The sequence below is a fragment of the Zingiber officinale genome, chromosome 5B (genome assembly GCF_018446385.1).
Source record: "Zingiber officinale cultivar Zhangliang chromosome 5B, Zo_v1.1, whole genome shotgun sequence".
In the NCBI taxonomy this organism is placed as follows: domain Eukaryota; kingdom Viridiplantae; phylum Streptophyta; class Magnoliopsida; order Zingiberales; family Zingiberaceae; genus Zingiber; species Zingiber officinale.
In genome coordinates, this window is record NC_055995.1 from 90,596,173 (window position 1) to 90,617,549 (window position 21,377).

The window sequence follows — 21,377 nt, forward strand, 5'->3', positions numbered from 1 at the left end:
AATAATTTTTAAAAGAATTTTTTTAGAATTTTTAAAAGATTTTTAAAAATATTTTTTAAAAGATTTTTAAAAATATTTTTTAAAAGAATTTTTAAATTATTTTTAAAATATTTTTAAAGTAATTTTTAAAATAATTTATATGTAATACGCTAATTAATATATGTTTATTCAATTTTGATTTTAGAGTTTAATTAAATTAATGTTAGTATTTATTTTATTTTAATTTAATTCTTATTAATCTCACCCAGTCTAAGTTTTAAGACAAAGAGATCCATTTTGTTAGATGAGTTAAGTTAAATTACAAGTTTGATTTAACTTGTGTTAGATTCAAGTTTTATCTTTGGGTTCAATAAACAGGTATTTTTTGGATAAACTTCTAAGCTGTGGTAAGTCACTTAGACATCATTAAAGTAAGCATGTTTTCGAAATTTTTTAAATAATTTTATCTACTGAACTTAATAACAAAATTTTGATCTAACCAGTTAGGATTAGTTAGTGATAGCTTAAGTTAGTTCCACTAAGCCAAATGCACCAGGTCGAAGTCATATCTTCCTAGACATGTATAGATAGAGTTTTCCTAGCCTACTATAATCCAAAACTTTTCCATTACTTTTTATCAAGTTAAACTTTTGTTTCTATTTAACCTAATCCTAATTATCCAGCCGGGTATATTATTATTTTAGAGGTGTCAACTAATTAGGAGCCTCCCCTCAATCATGAATTTTCCTTTTAGGTTTTTGTTTAGATTTATGTGGAGTTGGTTTGGTTCTACTTATTTGGTTAGACAAGCTTTAGGAACCCTTTCTTTAATTTGTTAAGTTTAATTTAATTAAGTTTTAGTTAAAGTTTAATTAATTATAATTTAGGTTGAATTTACATTTTTTATTTTAAATTAATTAAATTGGTTAAATTGTCTTTTTTAAAGGAGTGTACTTAATATTTAAATTCTATTTCAATTTAAATTTTATTAAGTTAATTGAATTATCTTTCTTTATGAGATTTTTTTAATGCTTAAGTTTTTATCAATTTTTAATTTCGAATTGGTTAAATTGTTTGAATTATATTTTTTAAAGGTTTATCTTTAATATTTAAATTTTTATTAATTATTAATTTTGAATTTGCTAGATAATCTTTGTCTAAGATGTTATCTTTAATATTTAATTTTGAATTTGTTAAATTTGATTTTGATTTTATCAAAGTGTTTGATTTTATCCTTATATTTTCTTTGTCTTTTAAATTTATATTATTATTTGAATTGATTAGTTTTATCATATTCTTATCTTTAAAATTTAATTTTTTTGTTAATTAAATTATCTTGGGTTTGGATAGAATTATATTATCTAGATTATTAAATAATTTATTAAGGTATTTATTGATTTTATCTAAATCTATTTTCTCTTTTTTAAGTTTTAAATTAAAATTTATTTAATGTTTGAATTAATTATTTGTGATTTTTTATTTTAAATTTTTTGAATTAATTAATTTATTTGAATTGATTTGGTCAATGTTCTATCTGACCAAGTCAAAGTTAATGCCGATTTGATCGAATTCTTAACTGACTTGATCAAAATCTAGATTGTCATGGACCATGCTAGGGATAATTTCATAATAATTTAGATTATCATACACATTATTTAATTCTTCACTAATAGGCGTATTTTGGTAAATTGTACTAACTTCAAGCTTAACCCCTAATTCTAACTTCTCTATTAGATTAGACTTAAGTCTAAATTCATTTTTGTCTTGGGAGGGGGGTGAATCACGTGATTTTTTTAAAACTTATTTTTTTTTTTTTAATTTAAAAGCAAAGTATGCAGCGGAAAACACATAAATAAAAAACACAAGTTAGAAGACAAAATCAGACACAGTCGGTTTACTTGGTTCAGAACCTTCGGTAACTCTTACTCCAAGACCCAGGTCTCGCAGACCTATCAACGGGTAATCCACTAAAACACATCTTCCGATACCTCCGGAAGAGGGAATCAAGTGCAAAAAAAATTTGGAACAACTGCAACACCTTGCATTTGTCCTTTTGCAGTAATTAAGTACACAAATGAAAAGATTACCAAACACCCTTTTAGTATGGTCGGCTTGAGCTTGGTGTTTGGGCGGCTTCTTAGTAGTAGATGAGTGTAGCAGCGTCGCAACAGAGTTGTAGCAGGAAGCCGCAGCGTTTGGAAGTCCAATCGGAAGTGCAGATGTTCGTATGAGTATATCCTTTGATAACTTTGTTGGGACACTTCGAAACTAGAGGGGGAGGGGGTGAATAGCTTGTTGCATTCGTTCGCTTGCTTCGTAGATGATGTGCAGCGGAATAAAACTCGAAGTCAAGCTCTCTAATGTTAACAAGTAGATTTACTTGATATCCACCTCAAAAAGATGTGACTAATCCGAGGATCCACACACAACACACTCTCCACTATGAAAAACAACTCCTTCTCAGAACAACCGAAGGAAGAGAAGTATCGTACAACACAAGAACAAGAATACAACTCTAAATAAGAAGTAAATATAAAAATACAACTCAAAACATCTTCTTGTTTGATCTCTTGTTACTTATGGATGCCTCTGGACCAGTTGGAAAGTGCTACAACACTTGTCTTCTAAAGTTCAAGATCTGGCGAAATGTGTGGAGAAGAATTGTGTAAGCGCTCCTGATAATCGTACTCGAAAAACCCTTTTCTAAGGTTATCGTTGGTGCCTTAATCGATTAAAAATTCCCTTAATCGATTACCACGTCAATAACTTGCATAAACGACTATATTTTCAACCTTAATCCACTACCTTAGTCAATTAAGCATTGCTGAATCGATTAGCCAGACCGATTCGTAATATTCTGTTCAATCGCGAGAAATAACTTAAGCGATCAACCTGATCACTTAAGCTTCGAACATAAACATTATCTTCCAACCAAAAGGCATCGTAAGCAATTACCCTAATCGCTTACAGTGTCCCAATCGATTATGCATGCTTTCTCGTGATTCGGAGCTTAAGCGATTAGCATAATCGCTTAAGCTATGGTAATCGATTACCGAACCCTAACTACCAAACCTAGGTCTAGGGTTCCCTTTGTTGGTTGCTACTCGGAATACCGTCTTAGTTCCCCTGTATAAAAATTTGTACAAGCATAGAACTATCCTAGCTACCCATGTGTTCTACTAAAGTTAAATTTGGATTGCAAACGATTCTTAACATTATTAATCCAAATTTTCCCTTTAGAAGTTAAACTTGAATTGGGAACGAAACTTAACATTCTTACTTCAAGTTCAACCGATGTGATCTTCCTAAGTTAAACCATATTACAGAAGTTGATCAAATATCTATTTCAAGGATCGACTTCCAGGTCAAACGTGGCGAGGCACTAGGCCTTCTTGGGTAGGGATGTAAACGAGTCGAACTAAGCCGAACAGTATTAGGCTCGAGCTAGGCTCGTTTAAGTTATATTCGGGCTCGAGCTCGGCTCGAGCTCGAATAGAGCTTTTATCATAAGGCTGGAGCTCGGCTCATTTTAGAATTATCAAGCTCGCGAATAGTTTAAGCTCGGCTCGTTATTAGCTCGATTATCAAAGTTAACGAGCCTAACTCGTTAAGCGAGCTCGGGCTCGTTTTAGAGCTTATTTTTTGGCTCATTTTAAAGCTCATTTTAAGGCTCGTTTTAGAGCTCGATTTTTGGCTCGGTTTAAGGCTCATTTTTTAGCTTGCGAGTCTATAAACGAACATGTTCGCGAGCTCACGAGCCGAATATCCTTAAGCTCGAGCTCAGCTCGATAAAATTGTCGAGCTCGAAATTGAGCTCGAGCTCGGCTCGATAAGATAAACGAACAAACTCGAACGAGCCTTTTACCGAATCGAGCTCTGAATAGCTCACGAACCGTTTGGTTCATTTGCATCCCTATTCTTGGGTATGGGATCATCCACCACTGCCTAGATAAAGCCTTTCAAAGAAATCAGATATTTAAACTTCTCACAGTAAACAAGGTTTAACAATAGAGACCTCAATAGAAACACATTATCAAAACATGAAATCGAAACGAAAATCGATAACAAAAATGATAATTAAAATCGATAACCTCTTGTGTTTGGTTTTTCAAGATCTATACAAAAGATGAACTAGTTATGATGTGGAAACTAATAACTAGTTATACCTCTTGTAACTTATAGACCTCTTGATCTTCTATTGTATTCCTCTTCTTATCTCGGGCGTCGTGTGGGCGACGATCTACCAAGATGAGAATCCACCCAAGCCTTCTTCTTCCTTTCAAGTTTCGACCACCAACTTTCTCCAAGAGATGATGAAGTTCGGCCACCAACTTTCCTCCAAGAGATGATAGACAAGAGAACCTCCTTCTCTACTTCTTCTCCTTCAAGCAACCCGCCTTCAATGGATCTCCACACCAATATGTCGCCGGCCACCAAGAGGGAAAACAAAGGAGAAGAGAGAAAGAGTAAGGGTCGGCCACCACCAAGGAAGAGAGGAGAGGAATAGAAGATGTATTCTTGTTAGGTGAGACACCTCTACCCTCTCTTTTATATTCCTTGGTCTTGGCAAATAAGGAAAGTTTTAAACATAATTAAAACTTTCTTATATTCCTTGCCAATGACTAAAAAGGAAAGTTTTAAAACAAAAAATTAAAACTTCCTTTTCTTCTTATCATGGCCGGCCACATGCTTGTTCTCCAAGCAAGAAAAGCATTTAAACAAAAATTAAAATCTCTCTTTTAAAAATTCCTTTTGTGGATAGTTCTAAAAGGAATGTTTTATAAATTAAAATCTCTCTCTTTTAAATCCTTTTATGGATATATATAAAAGATAAGGTTTAAAATAAAACATGATTTCAAGAAAGGAAAATTTTATCAAAAAATTAAAATATTTCTTTCACATTATAGATAACTACAAATAAGAAAATATTTCAAATCTCTCTTTTATTCCTTTATAGAAAGCTATAAAAGGAAAGATTTTAAAATTTAAAACTCTCTTTTAAAACCAACATAAAAGGAAAGTTTTCAACAAAATAAAAACTTCCTTTTATTTCCTTTTATGACCGATCTAAAAAAAAAGAAAGTTTTATATTAAAATCATCCTTTTAATGGATCTCTATAAAAGGAAAGATTTTACAAAATAAAACTTCCTTTTGAATTCAATGTGGCCGACCACCCTTGCTTGGGCTCCAAGCTAGAGTCGGCCACAACTTGAACCCATCTAACCTTGGTTTGGCCGACCCTAGCTTGGGCTCCAAGCTTGGCTTGGCCGGCCACCTTAAGGTGGGTAAGAAGTTGGGTTTGAGTGGATATAAGACTTTATAAATAAGAGGCTACAATAGGGACCGAGAGGAGGAATTGGTTTTGGTCTCCCGATGAGCTTAAGCTTCCCGTGTTTTCCCCGAACACCCAACTCAAGTTCATCAATAATATCTCATTTCACTAAAGAGTTATTATTGCACTACCGCACCAATCCCATATTACTATATGGGCTCCTTCTTATCATGAGTGTGTTAGTCTCCCTGTGTTTAAGATATTGAATGTCTACTAATTAAATGAGTTACTGACAACTCACTTAATTAATATCTAGCTCCAAGAGTAGTACCACTCAACCTTATCGTCATGTCGAACTAAGTCCACCTGCATGGTTTACATGACAATCCTTATAAGCTCCTCAAGGGGACATCATCAACCTAGATTACTAGGACACAGTTTCATTCTATTATCAACAACACACTATACAAATAATATCATTTCCCAACTTATCGAGCCTATTGATTTAACGAGCTAAATATTGCCCTTTGATAAATCAAAGAAATAAATACTAAGTATAAGTGCTTGTTATTATATCATGATTAAGAGTACACACTTTCATAATAACAGAGGTATTGTTCTTTTATATAGTCAGTATAAAAAGATACTACCTCAATTGGTCCTACTCAATACACTCATAGTGTACTAGTGTAATTTATTAGTCAAGATAAATTAATACCTAATTACACTACAACCACTCCAATGGTTTATCCCATTCCATCTTGGTTGTGAGTAACTATTTATAATTTATAAGGATCTGATAACATAATCTTCTGTGTGTCTTCTCACACCATGTTATCTACAATATAAATTAAATGGACAACTACACTTAGCATAAATGTAGGCATTTGACCAATGTAATTCTTATATATTTATACAAAGGCTAGACTATTAGTATACACTCTAACACCCTTACCCAATATCAGGTCAACCTTGACCTGTTGCGACTCCTCATTGCCTAGCATCTGATCAACATTGACCTGCTGGGACTTCTTCACTAAGTGTTCGGTTAATCCTTTGACCCACTTAGACTTTTCTTCTTACGCCAAGTGTCCAGTCAACCTTGATCCACTTGGACTTACCATCTCGTGTCAAGTGTCTGGTTAACCTTAACCCACTTGGACTTCCCAACGCTAGATGTTTGGTCAACCTTAACCCACCTGGACCTCCACATGCCTAGCTTCACTCACTAGGATTTTTCGTCTGCCTAGCTTCACTCACTAGGGCTTTCACATGGCTTCACTCACCAGGACTTTCCTTCTACCTAGCTTCACTCACTAGGGCTTTCACCTAGCTTCACTTACCAGGACTTTCCTTTTGCCTAGCTTCACTCACTAGGGCTTTCACCTAGCTTCACTCACTAAGATTTTCCTTCTACCTAGCTTCACTCACTAGGGTTTTCATCTAGCTTCACTCACCAGGACTTTCCAGTCAAGTATCCGGTCAACTTTGACCCACTCGACTCTTCTTCATATCAAATTGGTCAACCCTTGACTAGAGGGGGATTACACCAATAATCTCCCCAAATGAACAATTGCAACCGCAATCTCCATACATTGTCAAATATCAAAACTTAAGCTTAGTCAAACTGGTTAACTTTGACCTAGGGAAATTGCACCAACAATCTCGCCCTTTTTGATGTTTAACAATGCATTTAAGTTAGGCAAATCCCATAGCTTAAACTTCTTCTTCATGCCAAAGCATGAATAAGGGTTTCCTTTATTTTCTCCCTTTCCTAGAGGGTAAACTCCCCCTTTAGGTAATGAATGTCTAACTTAAACCCTACATTCTTCTCCTTTGACATACATCAAAAACTTGTTGGAGCAATCCCAATGGTCCGTGCGACCATGTGTTTTGGTGTTTGGGCAAAGGGTTTAAGTTAGGTTCATCCTTGTATTTGATATGTGTATTTGAGTTGTGCAGGTTTGCAGGATACACATGTGACTCAGGTTGATGGCTTCGGGTCTGATGAAGGATGGAGCATCTGAGGGACCATGGACAAGGCAGTGAGGACAAGGGCCTAGGGAAGCGACTTCGAGGCATACGCTAAGGATGGCATTGGGGACGAGCCGCGGGCTTGAATGCATCCGAGGGACGAGAGCCAAAGGAAGTAGGCTTGAAGGTAAAAGGTCAAACCTGCAAAGGAAGCATCAAGTGAGTCATAAGGGTGAGGGTACGAGTGCACGAGAGATTGTACTCGGAGTAAAATCCTAGTTTTTAGGGTTTTACTGTAGCAGTACTGTAGCGCCACTGTAGCCGTACTGTAGCAGTCGACTGCATGTTTTAGCAATCGACTGGTGCAGTCGACTGGGGCAGTCGACTGGCAGCGAACAAAATGTGTGGAATCAAACCGTTAGGATGTAACGGTCGAATTTCCACAGAGGGCAGTCGACTGCATGTTTTAGCAGTCGATTGGTAGGCGGGGTTTTCCAACCCGTGGCCTATAAAACCAAAGCTTGGGAGCTTGGTTTGAGTTGACGAAATAGAGGTGGTTAATCTCTATTAGTAGTCTACCTGTGCCCTAGCGTCAAAGGAGCTCTTGTGAGGGTTGTGGTGAGGTTTCTCCACCCACAAGGAGGTTTGAGCTAGCCGGAGATCTTCCGGGGAGTAATCCACCGACGGATAGGGATCGTCCACCTTACGGACACGCCGTGGAGTAGGAGCTTTATCTCCGAACCACGTAAATGATCGTGTAGCTTGGTTTGCATTTCTTATTCTTGTCTTAAGCTTTCTTTGTATTCATATTTGTAGTTAGTATTAGATTTCCGCTGCGCATACTAACAATAGTGTAGAAAGCGAGTATTTGGGGGTGTCGTCTATCCAACCCCCCTTCAAGCCGGCCGTCCGATCCCCAACAAGTGGTATCAGAGCGAGGACGCTCTCCGTTGGACTAACCGCCAAGGAAGCACAAGATGACCGGCTTGATAGAACCGCCAAAGTTTGAAGGAGGAAGCCTTGGGGACATCACATTTTGGATGATGAAGATGGAAGTCTTCTTCGACACGGATTGGGATACAATGATGGTGATCAAGTACCTGTTCGAAGTCCCAAGAGACAAGAAGGGAAAAAGGCTCTGACCACGACATTGGATGGAAGAGCAAACCACACGATCGGAGGCAAATTCAAAGGTAATATCTATATTGATTGATATTTTGCCTAATCATGTGATAAATGGTGTAGGTGAGTATAAGAACGCCCACGAGTTGTGGAGCAAGGTGAAGATGGTTCTACAAGAAGAACCTAAACCTACACAAGAGAACGAAGAACCCATTGAGATGGGTCTAGTTGCTCATGTTGAAGAGGAGCAAACGGAAGTTGAGTCATGCTCAACTTCCAAGGAGGAGAAGGAGGATGAAGAAGCATCGTCAACATCCTCAAGGGTTGAAGAAGAATCCAAGACGGAGGAAGAAGAGATCTTGGAGGTCAACCTAGTGAGCACCTCCACCGAAGCAAAGTCAAAGGACCATATCATTTGCTTCGGTTGCAATGAGAAGGGACACTACAAGAGTATGTGTCCATTGGGTAAGAAGAAGGTAACTCCTAAACCCAATCAAGTTATTTTGAATACTAACATGGGTTGTAGGAATGAAGAAGCCCAAAGGAGGAGAATGTGCATTACATGCTTCACGTGTGGGGAGAAGGGCCACTACCACACAAAATGTCCCAAGAAGAGGGAAATCAAGAAGCTTGCGCATCTAAAGAAATGGGAGAAGAAGAAGAAGAGCTCAAATCAAGGGGGAGCTTCAAGGGTAAGGGAGGTATACCCTAATTTGAAATGCAATTCAAATTTTCATGTTCCCATGCATGCTAGGAGATATGATTGTGATTATCATTGTATGCCCATGCAAAATTTTGGATTTAAATATCATGATAAAAATAGGATAAATGTTGATCATAACCCTAGGAGACCTATGCATGATAGACCTAGAAAAGTTAAATTCTCATTACCTAAGGAGAAGAAGGTAATAGAGAACCAAGGCATTAATCCCAAGAAGGGGAGACACATGCCTAGGAAGGGTAGGTCTAGGAATGTCCAATTTGGACAAATTAACTCTAGGGTTAGAAACCTAGAGAAGGAGAATCAAGCTTTAAGGGGAAAGCTTGATAAGTTGGAACAATTCCTTAAGAGATTCAATGTTGGATCTAAGGAATTAAGGATGATGTTGGGTAGCCAAAGACCCAACAATGATAGATCGGGCTTGGGATACCGATCTAGTCCCTCCAAGGCCAATGAGAGTTCATATGCTAGGGTGGCAAATGATCATGGCAAGGGAGAGGTCTCCAAGGCTAAGGGAAAGTCTTATGCTAGGGTTGCATATGACTATAGCAAGGAGAAGTCAATTAATGGCAAGGGAAAGTCATTTAATGGTAAGAAGAAATTAACCAAGGATAAGGTGTCCAAGGTTAAGAAAGTTACGTTTGTAGGCCAAGTGTCACCGGGGGTGGACCGATGTGGCCTAGCCATTGTGGATGAGTCACCTAGGGAGGTGGCTAAGGCTAAGAGCTCTAGGGGGAGCTCTAAGAGACAATTTGGGACTCATGGCTAATGGATCTCAGGTGGGTCTTACTTGGGAGTCTAGGTTAGGTCATGGAATGTGCCAAGTGGTTTGGAGACAGACTTGAGTCTCAAACCTAGGGAATTGGCACACATGGGTTGTGTTTCATGCTTGAAAATATGACATTGGGGTCACATAGCATGATAATTGGTTTTGGATGTATAGATGCCATATAAACCAATGCTAGGGATGCATTGTGGGTTAGTATGGGCAAATACATCAAGAGGAAGCCAAAACTAGGATTTTAGGTCAAGGTTCAATTGAACTTTTTAGCTAGTTTTGTGTTTTATGTCAATCTTGGGATTGGTGATAGATATATTTTTATATATATTTTTCCCAAGTAGATATTGATATAATAGACCTCTCCACAAAATTTGGGGATTTTTGGAGGTCTGTGGAATTTCTGGCGCATTTCTGAAGTTGGCCAGAAAAGGCTGATTTTTTCATGAATAGTGTACCAGTCGACTGGTAACACTGTTCACGAGCACAGAATGTCTCTATACTCGTTTCATGGGGCAGTCGACTGGTACTTCTTGCAGTCGACTGATACCAGTCTGAAAGTGTTTTCAGCACTGGATTTTGACCGGGTCAGCTCATATAGATGTATGGGATCCATGGGTGATACATACATGAGTTTAGGGTCATTTGGATGACAAGTTTTCAATAATTGAGATATTGTTGGAGAACTTTTTGGATGTTAGGCAAAGGGGGAGAAGTAAGGTTTAGTTAGGAAAACCTGAAAGTACCTTTGTGTAGGAGGAGCCTTGGGATAGGTCCTTAAAAAGCCTTATGTGGAAAATCCTAGCTCAATGGGAGCTTAGGTGTAGGGGGAGCCTTGGGATAGGTTCTTAAAAAGCCCTGTGCATTGTTTCGGCGGTTGCCAAGTGTGTAACCTTGGCAACGTAAGTCCATTCGGCGTTGTAAGTCCAAGTGTGTAGCCTTGGCATCGTAAGACCATTCGGCGGAGTAAGTCCAACTGTGTAGCCTTGGCATCGTAAGTCCATTGTATGTATTAGCATGTTTATTTGCTATTTGTTTTCCCTAACTTAAACGTATTGCCAAACACCAAAAAGGGGGAGATTGTTGGAGCAATCCCAATGGTCCGTGCGACCATGTGTTTTGGTGTTTGGGCAAAGGGTTTAAGTTAGGTTCACCCTTGTATTTGATATGTGTATTTGAGTTGTGCAGGTTTGCAGGATACACATGTGACTCAGGTTGGTGAAGGATGGAGCATCTGAGGGACCATGGACAAGGCAGCGATGACAAGGGCCGAGGGAAGCGACTTCGAGGCATACGCGAAGGATGGCATTGGGGGCGAGCCACGGGCTTGAATGCATCCGAGGGACGAGAGCCAAAGGAAGTAGGCTTGAAGGTAAAAGGTCAAAGCTGCAAAGGAAGCATCAAGTGAGTCATAAGGGTGAGGGTACGAGTGCACGAGAGATTGTACTCGGAGTAAAATCCTAGTTTTTAGGGTTTTACTGTAGCAGTACTGTAGCAGCACTGTAAAGCTACTGTAGCAGTACTGTAGCAGTCGACTGGTGCAGTCGACTGGGTGCGAACAGAGTGGATCTGTTCGTCACAGAGGACAGTCGACTGCATGTTTTAGCAGTCGACTGGTAGGCGGGGTTTTCCAACCCGTGGCCTATAAAACCAAAGCTTGGGAGCTTGGTTTGAGTTGACGAAATAGAGGTGATTAATCTCTATTAGTAGTCTACCTGTGCCCTAGTGTCAAAGGAGCTCTTGTGAGGGTTGTGGTGAGGTTTCTCCACCCACAAGGAGGTTTGAGCTAGCCGGAGATCTTCCGAGGAGTAATCCACCGACGGATAGGGATCGTCTACCTTACGGACACGCCGTGGAGTAGGAGCTTTATCTCCGAACCACGTAAATGATCGTGTAGCTTGGTTTGCATTTCTTATTCTTGTCTTAAGCTTTTTTGTATTCATATTTGTAGTTAGTATTAGATTTCCGCTGCGCATACTAACAATAGTGTAGAAAGTGAGTATTTGGGGGTGCCGTCTATCCAACCCCCGGCCGTCCGATCCCCAACAAAACTCTCCCCTGAAGAGTTTCCTACATGTTGCTTATAACCCCATTTGTTGTTCGCAACATCACAATGAAGGTCTCATACCTTTCATTGTGTCAAAATGCTCATCCAAGAGCATACATAACAATGAAGGTTTAAAACCTTCTATTGTTTTGTTATGAAAAAAATCATGTCGTTAAGGAGTACCTCCCCCTCAAAATATGCTCAAATTTCTGTCATTGCACCAACAATGACTTAGAATTTCTAAAGCTTTAAGAGACCTAAAATTTTAAAGTTTTGAGGTGCAATAGTCAAATTGAATGCAAACCTCATCCTAAACTTCAATGTAGTCTTTCTTTAATCAATCCTTTCTTATTTCAACAATAAAACTACCCTTGAATGCTTATCTAAGCACTTCCTAGGGTTAGGCACTACAAGAAAAAAGCTTAACAACAATGGTTTTTCACCGTTGTCGTAGCCTCTTTCGGACTGTTGTTAAAGGCTGTGTTGTTAAAAGGGGTACCCAAAGACAACATTTTTTAACTGTTGTCTTTGAAGGCAAAGACAACAGTTTTACAACGGTGAAAAACTGTTGTCTTTTCCTTCAAAGACAACAGTTTTTCACCGTTGTCTTTGAGCGTCTACCGTTAATAACAGGGTCTTCAACAACAGTTTTAAACTATCTACGACAATGGTGAAAAACCGTTGTCTTTTTTAGATAAAAAATAAAAAAATTAATTCACAAATTTCCAAAATTATAAATCATTCAAAATACTAAATTTCAAAATAAAATTTAATATACAATTTTCTAACATTCAAAAATAATATCTATAACATTCTGAAGAAATTTCATAAGCAACCAACAAAATGATAACACTATTAAAACAAAGGTAGAACAATATAACACGAGATTTTCTAATCTGTTTTGACTGTTGAACTTTTGCTCCTAATCTGTTTCAAGGACCGCAGCGCTGCTACAGTGCTCTTCATGTATAAGCTCTGCATATATTTAATCTCCTCCAACTCCGGAACCCTCCCACCTGATTGTGCCGGCTTTGGGACTCCATTTTGTCCGTCGCATTCTGCTGAAATTGACAGGTTGTTGCTGGGGAAGAGGTGGTCGAGCATAGCCACACACTCCTTCACGAGTTTGCATAGGAGATCAGTTGTAAAGAATGGCTGCTGCAGCACCTTTTCGATGAAGGGCTGCATGATAAGTGCTTCTGTTCTCTTGTCATACTTCTTCAGTATTTTCACTAGTCGACAGGTCCGTCCTCTCAGCTTCCCGACAAGATCACCCTACATTAGGACATTCTCAAATTTAAAAGTTGTCTTGACTAGATTCGCAATTGCCATAGCACCAACAAATGATTCCTGCATAACATCAAAAGTTAAGCCATCAACAAAAGAATAGTTTTGTTAAAAAGATTATATGAATTTACACATACAGAGAATTGATCTTCTCTAGTCTCGAACAAGTAATCATGCTTCCAACTTATATCAATTAATGAGTAAAAAGTAAATAGATTTGACGTTGTCCTAAGGTTTAATATGCTCATCTAGTAATGATAATGCCAAAAAATTTAACATCACACGCTTGGTTGCAGGAGCTATTCGGAAAAAGGTTTCCATCCTCATCAACATAGTTCCACTAAAATATGCAGAGTTATTACTACAATAACAATAAACCATGTAATTATTGACTGAGGAAATAAGACAAAAGATGCTAATTTTACTAAATTTAAAATGCAAAAAATTCTAAAATTTGATAGAACCTATAATCAAACTCAATCTGAGATTCCTAAGCATATAGGAAAACATTAAAAAAAACATATCAGAACTGTAGAGTAAGCTCGATCACATAAATTGAGACTAGTGTTAGTTTAACTAATTTTTTTCTACTAATTAAATCAAATAGATAGCATTCTCACACGATCTCCTTTCTCCTCGGTAGCTTCATCTGTAAGTAATCTCGCATTCTGAACAGACAATAATAACCAGAGGATAAGATAAAAAAAAAAAAGAGGGAGATATTATCATAAACAACCGCAACTATTATTACAAAGAATAAAAAAAAATAGAAACTCTACTTGCCGCCATTATGCTAGACCAATGAATCTGAGAAATCTAGCCAACCTGTAAATATGGAGGAAAAAAAGCACCAAAATGGGGCAAAATGAAAAAAATGGACTGGCGATTACACACGCTTAGGTTCCTTGGCGACTTCTCAGATAGTGAGATCAAAAACCCTATAGCGACGAGCGGTATTTGTGATTCTTCTAGGCAAGGCAGCTGTAGCGGCCGCGCGACACAATCAAACTGGCAGACAACACCACTGGCAATCTCAACAGCATACGGGAGGAAGAAAGAGAAGAAGATTAGGGATTTAGAGAAGGGTCACAACAGTATACTAGACGTTACCAGTGGTAGCCGCAGAATCATACGGGAGGTAGTCGCACCAGTGAGAGAGGTCTCCTAAGCGCCGGGCGAAGGAAGCGAAGAGACTGGTCGATCACCTCAGCGTTGGGATCTACTGCTTGACGATCGAAGGTTTTGGTTCGGCGGTAGAAAGATTTCGGTGGACGGAGTTTAGGGATCGAAGAGGGTTTTGGTTCGACGGTAGATAGATTTCGGTGAGGGAGTTTAAGTTTGCCAAGGGTTTTGTTGGTTCGGCGAAATGTTTGGGCGGAAAAAATTTGACGAAGGGTTTTGACAAACAGATGTTTTGGCAGACATAATTAGATGCGGCAGTTTAGGGATTTAAAAATTCTTAAATTTTTAAAAATTATTAACAACCCACAAGTACATTGTTAATATTTTATAATATTTATTGACGACATATGTTTTTCACACCATCATTTATATTGTATAATAAGTATTAATAGTGTATTTCACACGCGGTTAATATTAAATTTTAACAGTGCACTTTGTAAATTGTAGAAAAATTTATTGATAACATATTATTTTTGCACGTTGTCGTTTGTATAAATATTATATTATCCGCAGCGCATATAATTGGGTGCGCCATAAAAACTATTATTAATAGCGTGCTCTAATCGCACGTCGTTGATGATGCGCTGCGAAAAATTATATTTGTTGTAATGGACATGTCAATCAAAGTCGGCGTTGATCGAAGCAAGGCACGACTCAATGAGGCTTCAACCGACGTTGAGTAACTCTTGGCTGGTGGTTATGTATGCGGGGAGAAGAAGTCGATAGGCGGCGAGGATCAACGTCGGGTTGGGAAGGAGGGGAAAGGGGAATCGGCAGTGGTGACCTAGCCTCACGTGAACAAAAAAACTCTTTGTTTGTGAGTTTTTTTTCGTGAAGTTAAAAAAAACTATTAATTTTTTGGGATTCAACTACATTCAATAGACAACAGTTTAATAAAACTGTTGTATATTATCATGTAAGCAACGCTAAAAGACAACAATTTTTTAAAACCGTTGTCTTTGACATACATTAGACAACAGTTTTTTAAAAATCGTTGTCTTTGACATACATTAGACAACAGTTTTTTAAAAACCGTTGTCATTTAAAAAAAATTATGGTGAATAACAACGGTTTTCAATTAAACCGTTGTTAAATGGCAAAAAGACAACAGTTTCTCGAAAAACTGTTCTCTATTAGGTGTGGTTAAATCTAAAATTTCTTGTAGTGAGGAATGGTTAACACGACTAAACACGCTTATTCAACTTAAATAAACTTATTTAAGCTGAAATCAGGATCTTAAGCGCCTAAGCAAAACTCTTAATTGCTTAAGACCAGTCATAATCGACTGAAGTTGGGATTCAATAGATTCCCAGGTGTTAATTGATTGTTGTAATTGATTAATACTCTTAATCGATCACAGTGATCAATTCCATGAGCTTCTGTGCTCATAGAAAGTCTCCTAATCAACTGCCTTAGTCGATCAGGATGTGGTAATCGACTAGCCTAGTAGATTACCAGTTCTGATTTCTGAAATCTATTTCAGCCGAATTTCAGAAATGCCCCAAAAATTCTACAAAATTTAAAAAATTATGAAAATTCTTGTAGACATTATTTAATGCATATACTATAAAGGAAAAATAGTTTTCTAAAAAAATATATCTAATTTTCAAAGATTGACATAAAATTGGAAACTCTTGAAAACTTTAATGTTTTTTCCAATTTTGTGTCTAACTTTCCCATGATGATCACTATCAATAAATAGTCTTTACCAAAGTTTTCCAAAAGAATTTTGAAATCATTTTCAAAACCAATTTCCAACCATATTTCTTGGGTTAAGTGCACATGACTTGTACATTAGCTTTTTCAATGATTGGATAGTACATAATTATGTGTTTTGATGAAGCTATGACTCAAATAGATGCACTAAATCAACATCTTGAGTTTTGTTCATCATCTTAATACCTTACTTGTATCTAATGTATACTAAAATACATACAAGTCACTTTATGATCTTTGTGAGATGTAGATTTTGGTTTCATCTTAATCTAAGAGATCATGCATATCTATCTAATCATTGTTAAGTTGATCATCCACCTAGTATGTCACTTGTTGATAAATACCATTGTCCTTGATTACTAGGAATTTAAAATAATACATGATGATTTATGGCATACATCATAATGAATATAATTTTTTTCAAAAGAAAAACTATTTTAGCTACATGATGTATGTATGACATGACATGATATTTTTATATTTTTCATATCAAGAATGAATACAAAATATAATGTCATGTCATAGGATGGATAAACAATCATGGCAATGTAGTATAAATAAGTATACCTAGATTATCTATCTAAATATCCCTAAAAATTTGCTCACTTAAAATTAATCCTATATTGCTCTCTTGTCCTTCTAAGAAAATGTCAAAACTCAACTTTCATTTCTTTTGTCTTTTTCTTATTTATACCTGTTGGGGTTGCAAGGTTACAAATATAGTCCCACATTGAAAACACATGGGAAAGATCATGGGTTTATAAGAGAAAGATATCTCCATTTGGCATGAGGCCTTTTGGGGAGAGCCCAAGAGCAAAACCATGAGGGTTTATGCCCAAAGTGGACAATATCATGTAATTATGGAGATATCTAAATTCTTTTCGATCCTACAATTGGTATCATAGCCCGGACTGCCAGAATGTTTAACCACCGACTGTGCACAAGAGCTATGATCTGATTGAGTCATGTGGGTACAATATTGACCTCGAACAAAGAAAGTGGGGGCTCCTATGTTCAGATCAAGAGGACCAGACACCAGGCAGGAAGCCCTAGTTGCGGCTAGGCAAGGAAGTCCTAGTAGGTCGGGTGGACCGAGGGGCAGGAAGACCTGGTGGGTCAAGGATCGGACGTGGGAAGCCTGTGATCCTTTGTTTGAGGAGGGGGATTGTTGGGGTTGCAAGGTTGCAAACATAGTCCCACATTGAAAACACATGGGAAAGATCATGGGTTTATAAGAGAAAGATATCTCCATTTGGCATGAGGCCTTTTGGGGAGAGCCCAAGAGCAAAACCATGAGGGCTTAGGCCCAAAGTGGACAATATCATGCAATTGTGGAGATATCTAAATTCTTTTCGATCCTATAATACCAATTTAAATTAAGTTAATTCCTCAAATTTTTGGCACATCTTACTCTTTCAAAGAGTAACCAGTTAAACATTCTCATTTTCAAGGAGCACAATTACCTTGAAAATGCCCTCCAAGTGTCAACTTTTAAAAAATTTGATTAACTACCCTTCCAATATAATTAAGGTTGACACTCTCTAAACCCCTCTAGGGTGTAGAGAATAGACTCCTAGGAACCCAAAACTGATTGAAGCTCCTTAGATGTTCTAGGTATTCACTAGGGATAACTTCCCTAATTACCTTTCTAATGACCTTCCTAGCCTTCTTAGAGGCCTTGGTCATGCTTCTCTCCTCTAGGTCAACTCTAGGGATAGCTTCCCTTGTGACCTTATTGTTAGGATCCTTTGTACGGCTAGAGAGGGGGGGTGTGAATAGCCGACCCCAATTCGTTCGATTCTTTCTACAATGTCGAGTTAGCGCAGCGGAAATAAAACAATAGAAGCGACACGGAAAGAAATCAAACCTCAAACTCGATGGATGTAACGAGGTTCGGAGATTAGGGCTCCTACTCCTCGGCGTGTCCGTAAGGTGGACGAGTCCGGTCAATCCGTCGGTGGATGAGTCCCCGGAGAACCGGCTAATAATATACTCCTTGTGGGTGGAGAAACCTCACCACAAAGTCTCTTGCAACAGCAAGATAAGTGTACAAGAAATACAGCAAGAAGCAAGAGCAATATGAATGTAAAAACAAACGCTAGCTTGCCTTCGACTGGTTTCCGTTGACGAAGCAGCAACTTCACGGAAGAGCGAGCAGCAGCAGCTGACCCAGTCGTAGAATGAAACTCACGCGAAGCTTCGGAGGAGCTCAACAAAGCTCAAGCACAGCAGCACTTCGAACAGGAAGGAGGAAGAAGGAGATTTTTTTCGCACAGAAGATGCCTCGATCCTTTATACCTGCGAAGAAGAAACAGCGAAGAAACTAACCGTTGTGTCGCAACGGCTAGAACCCTGATCGGTCTACAGACCGATCAGCCTAGGCGCATGAGGCTTCTGTTTGTCACCTGATCGGTCCCCAGACCGATCAGGTGTCGCGATCGAAGCCCTGATCGGTCTGTGGACCGATCAGGGAACCTCCTGATCGGTCCATAGACCGATCAGGCTTCGGCTCCTCACGCCACTGATCTATTCTCGATCGGCCCGTCGACCGATCAAATGGATCGGTCCGCCAGACCGATCCACGGTTTCTTCTCGCGAGGTTCTGATCGGTCTCGGACCGATCGATTCTGTCGATGAGCCAGCGATCCGATTACGATCGGTCACCGGATCGATCGGGCAAACGCAGATATCCGGATCGGTCACGGACCGATCCAACTCCTCGGTTTAGAGTGCCCTCTCTAACCTAGTTCGGAGAACGAGCTCACCGAGCCCTCTCCGACTCCATATGCCAAGCTTCACTCACTTGGACTTCTCAACACCGGATGTCCGATCACCCTTGATCCATCTGGATTTTCCTCGCCGGCTTCACTCACGGGACTTTCCACCGGCTTCACTCACCAGATTTCACACCGCCTAACATCCCGTTAGGACTTTCTCATTCACCTAGCTTCACTCACTAGGATTTTCACCGCTTCCACCAGGATTTCCAACCGCCTGGCTTCACTCACTGGACTTTTACCTGCTTAGCTTCACTCACTAGGACTTTCCTCCCGGCTTCACTCACGGGACTTCCCAACCGCCTAACATCCAGTTAGGACTTTCCACCGCTTCACTCACGGGACTTTCCAACCGCCTAACATCCAGTTAGGACTTTCCATTGCTCGGCTTCACTCACGGGACTTCTCCGTGCCAAGTCTTCATACTTGGACTTTTCCGTGCCAAGTCTCCATACTTGGACTTTTCCAGCCAAGTCTCCATACTTGGACTTTTCGCGTGCCAAGCTCCTGCTTGGACTTTTCCATGCAAGTCTCCATACTTGGACTTTTCGATGCCAAGCTCCCTGCTTGACTTTTCCGCTGCCAAGTCTCCATACTTGGACTTTTCCCGAATCAGTCAACCAGTCAACCTTGACCTACGGTTGCACCAATAATCTCCCAAACATCTATTCTTGTCCCATATCAAGAATAGAACTCTCTCACGAGTGTCAAACATCAACATGCAACACAACTAGGTCAACCTTGACCTAAGGTTGCAAACCGACAATCTTCCCAAGTCAAACATCAAAATACAACTCGAGTCAAGTCAACTCGAGTCGGGTCAACCAGTTCAACCTTGACCTAAGGTTGCACCAACAATCTCCCTTTTGATGTTTGACAAAACCATAATCAAGTTAGGTTAACCCGATAACCTAACTTAGGTTTTCAACCATCTTCCAATGTCCAATGTTCTTTCCTTGAACATTCTCTAGACATTCTCCCTTAGGTTAACCCGATAACCTAACTTGGGTTCTCTAATAATTCTCCCCTTTTGACACACATCAAAAGTATTCCAATGTTCTTCCTTGACATTCTTTCCCTAGCTTAGGTTAAACCGATAACCTAACTTGGGTTCTCCAATAATTCTCCAATGAACACTCTCCCTTTTGACACACATCAAAAAGAAAAAGGAGGGTATCAAGGTCAAGAGTTTCTTCCTAATGAAAGTCCCATACCTTTCATTGAAACTCTTATTTTCCCCTTGATACTAAGCTCAACAATCCACTTAGTGATAATCCCATATCACTAATCCTCAAGGAGTAAAAACTCCCCCTAAAAGTCAACTCCCCTTGACTAATAGTTAAAACTCCCCCTAAAGGCCAACTCCCCCTTGACCATTGCACCAACAATGTCTTGGAGAGTTTCAAACCTTTAGAAATCTAAAAACCAACTTTCAGCCGAAATTTCAGACATGCAGTCGAATTTCAGCACATTGGCACGCTATCAGACCTCACTGGATCGGTCACCAGACCGATCCACAGCACTCTGGATCGGTCCAGTGACCGATCCAGCCCTCCCTGGATCGGTCCAGCGACCGATCCAGACACTGATCACAGGGATTTCTGATTTTTCCTCTCCCGAAATTCAGAAACCCCTAATAAATTCCAGAAAATTCGAAAAATTGTGAAATTTTGAGGATACATTCCTCATATCATACACTACCATGGAAAAATAATTTTCTATGAAAATAGTTTCCATTTTCAAATCTTGATACAAAGTTCAAAAACTTTGAAATAGTTCAAGTTTTAACTCAACTTTGTATCACAATGTTCAATGATGAATGCTATCACTAGGAAAGCTTCATCAAGGTTTTTCAAATCAATTTTAAAATGCTTTTAAAACCATTTGAATTTAGGACCATAATCTTAGGGCTAAATGTACATGACTTGTACATAAGCTTTCCCTATGATCCTCCATTTCTTGAATTAGGGTCATCTAGGTACAAGAATTATGCACCTTGATCCTAACTCATGATCCTAATATCTCACACACATCTAAAGTGTATCAAACCACATTCAAGTCAATTTGATGTGAGATATGGGTTAAGGTCAACTTAGGCTAAGTTCTCATGCATTTTCTAAACATCAATTTGATCTCAATATCAAAATGTGTTTTTCCTTAAATCAATTACATTGATTATAATGCAAGAGATGATGACATGGCATATAATGATATCATAAGTAAAAACATGTGCCAATGTCATGATGTCATGGCATAAAGTTTGAAAACTTAAATAAAGTATGACATATAAACTAGCCTAGCACTATCATGACATTTCAAATGATGATAAAACTAAACATGATGTCATGACATGTCATATGGCAAACAACCATGGTAAGTTAACACAAATAAAATACCTAGATTACCTATCTAAGTATCCTTAATCTCTTAGTTAACTTAAATTCTAATCCTAGATTGCCCATATATCCCTAAGAGAAACCAAAATCCCAATTATGGTTTTCTCTAGGTTTTCTTAAATTGT

General features: G+C 38.6%; 1 protein-coding gene across 1 annotated transcript; it reads right to left on the bottom strand.

Annotated features, from left to right (window-relative positions):
* Positions 1-12,785: 12,785 nt before the first annotated feature.
* Positions 12,786-13,250, bottom strand: LOC121986826 (SPX domain-containing protein 1-like). Its single transcript, XM_042540762.1, has 2 exons — positions 13,224-13,250; positions 12,786-13,169 (listed from the first exon to the last, which is right to left on the bottom strand). Exons 1-2 carry the CDS (start codon positions 13,248-13,250, stop codon positions 12,786-12,788), a joined length of 411 nt encoding a protein of 136 aa, XP_042396696.1.
* Positions 13,251-21,377: the final 8,127 nt, after the last annotated feature.

Coding starts and splice junctions, on each gene's coding strand:
- LOC121986826 (XM_042540762.1), bottom strand. CDS start 13,250: ATGCAGGAATCATTTGTTGGTGCTATG. Junction 13,170..13,223: donor AATCATTTGTTGGTGCTATG/GCAATTGCGAAT, acceptor GTCCTAATGTAG/GGTGATCTTGTCGGGAAGCT.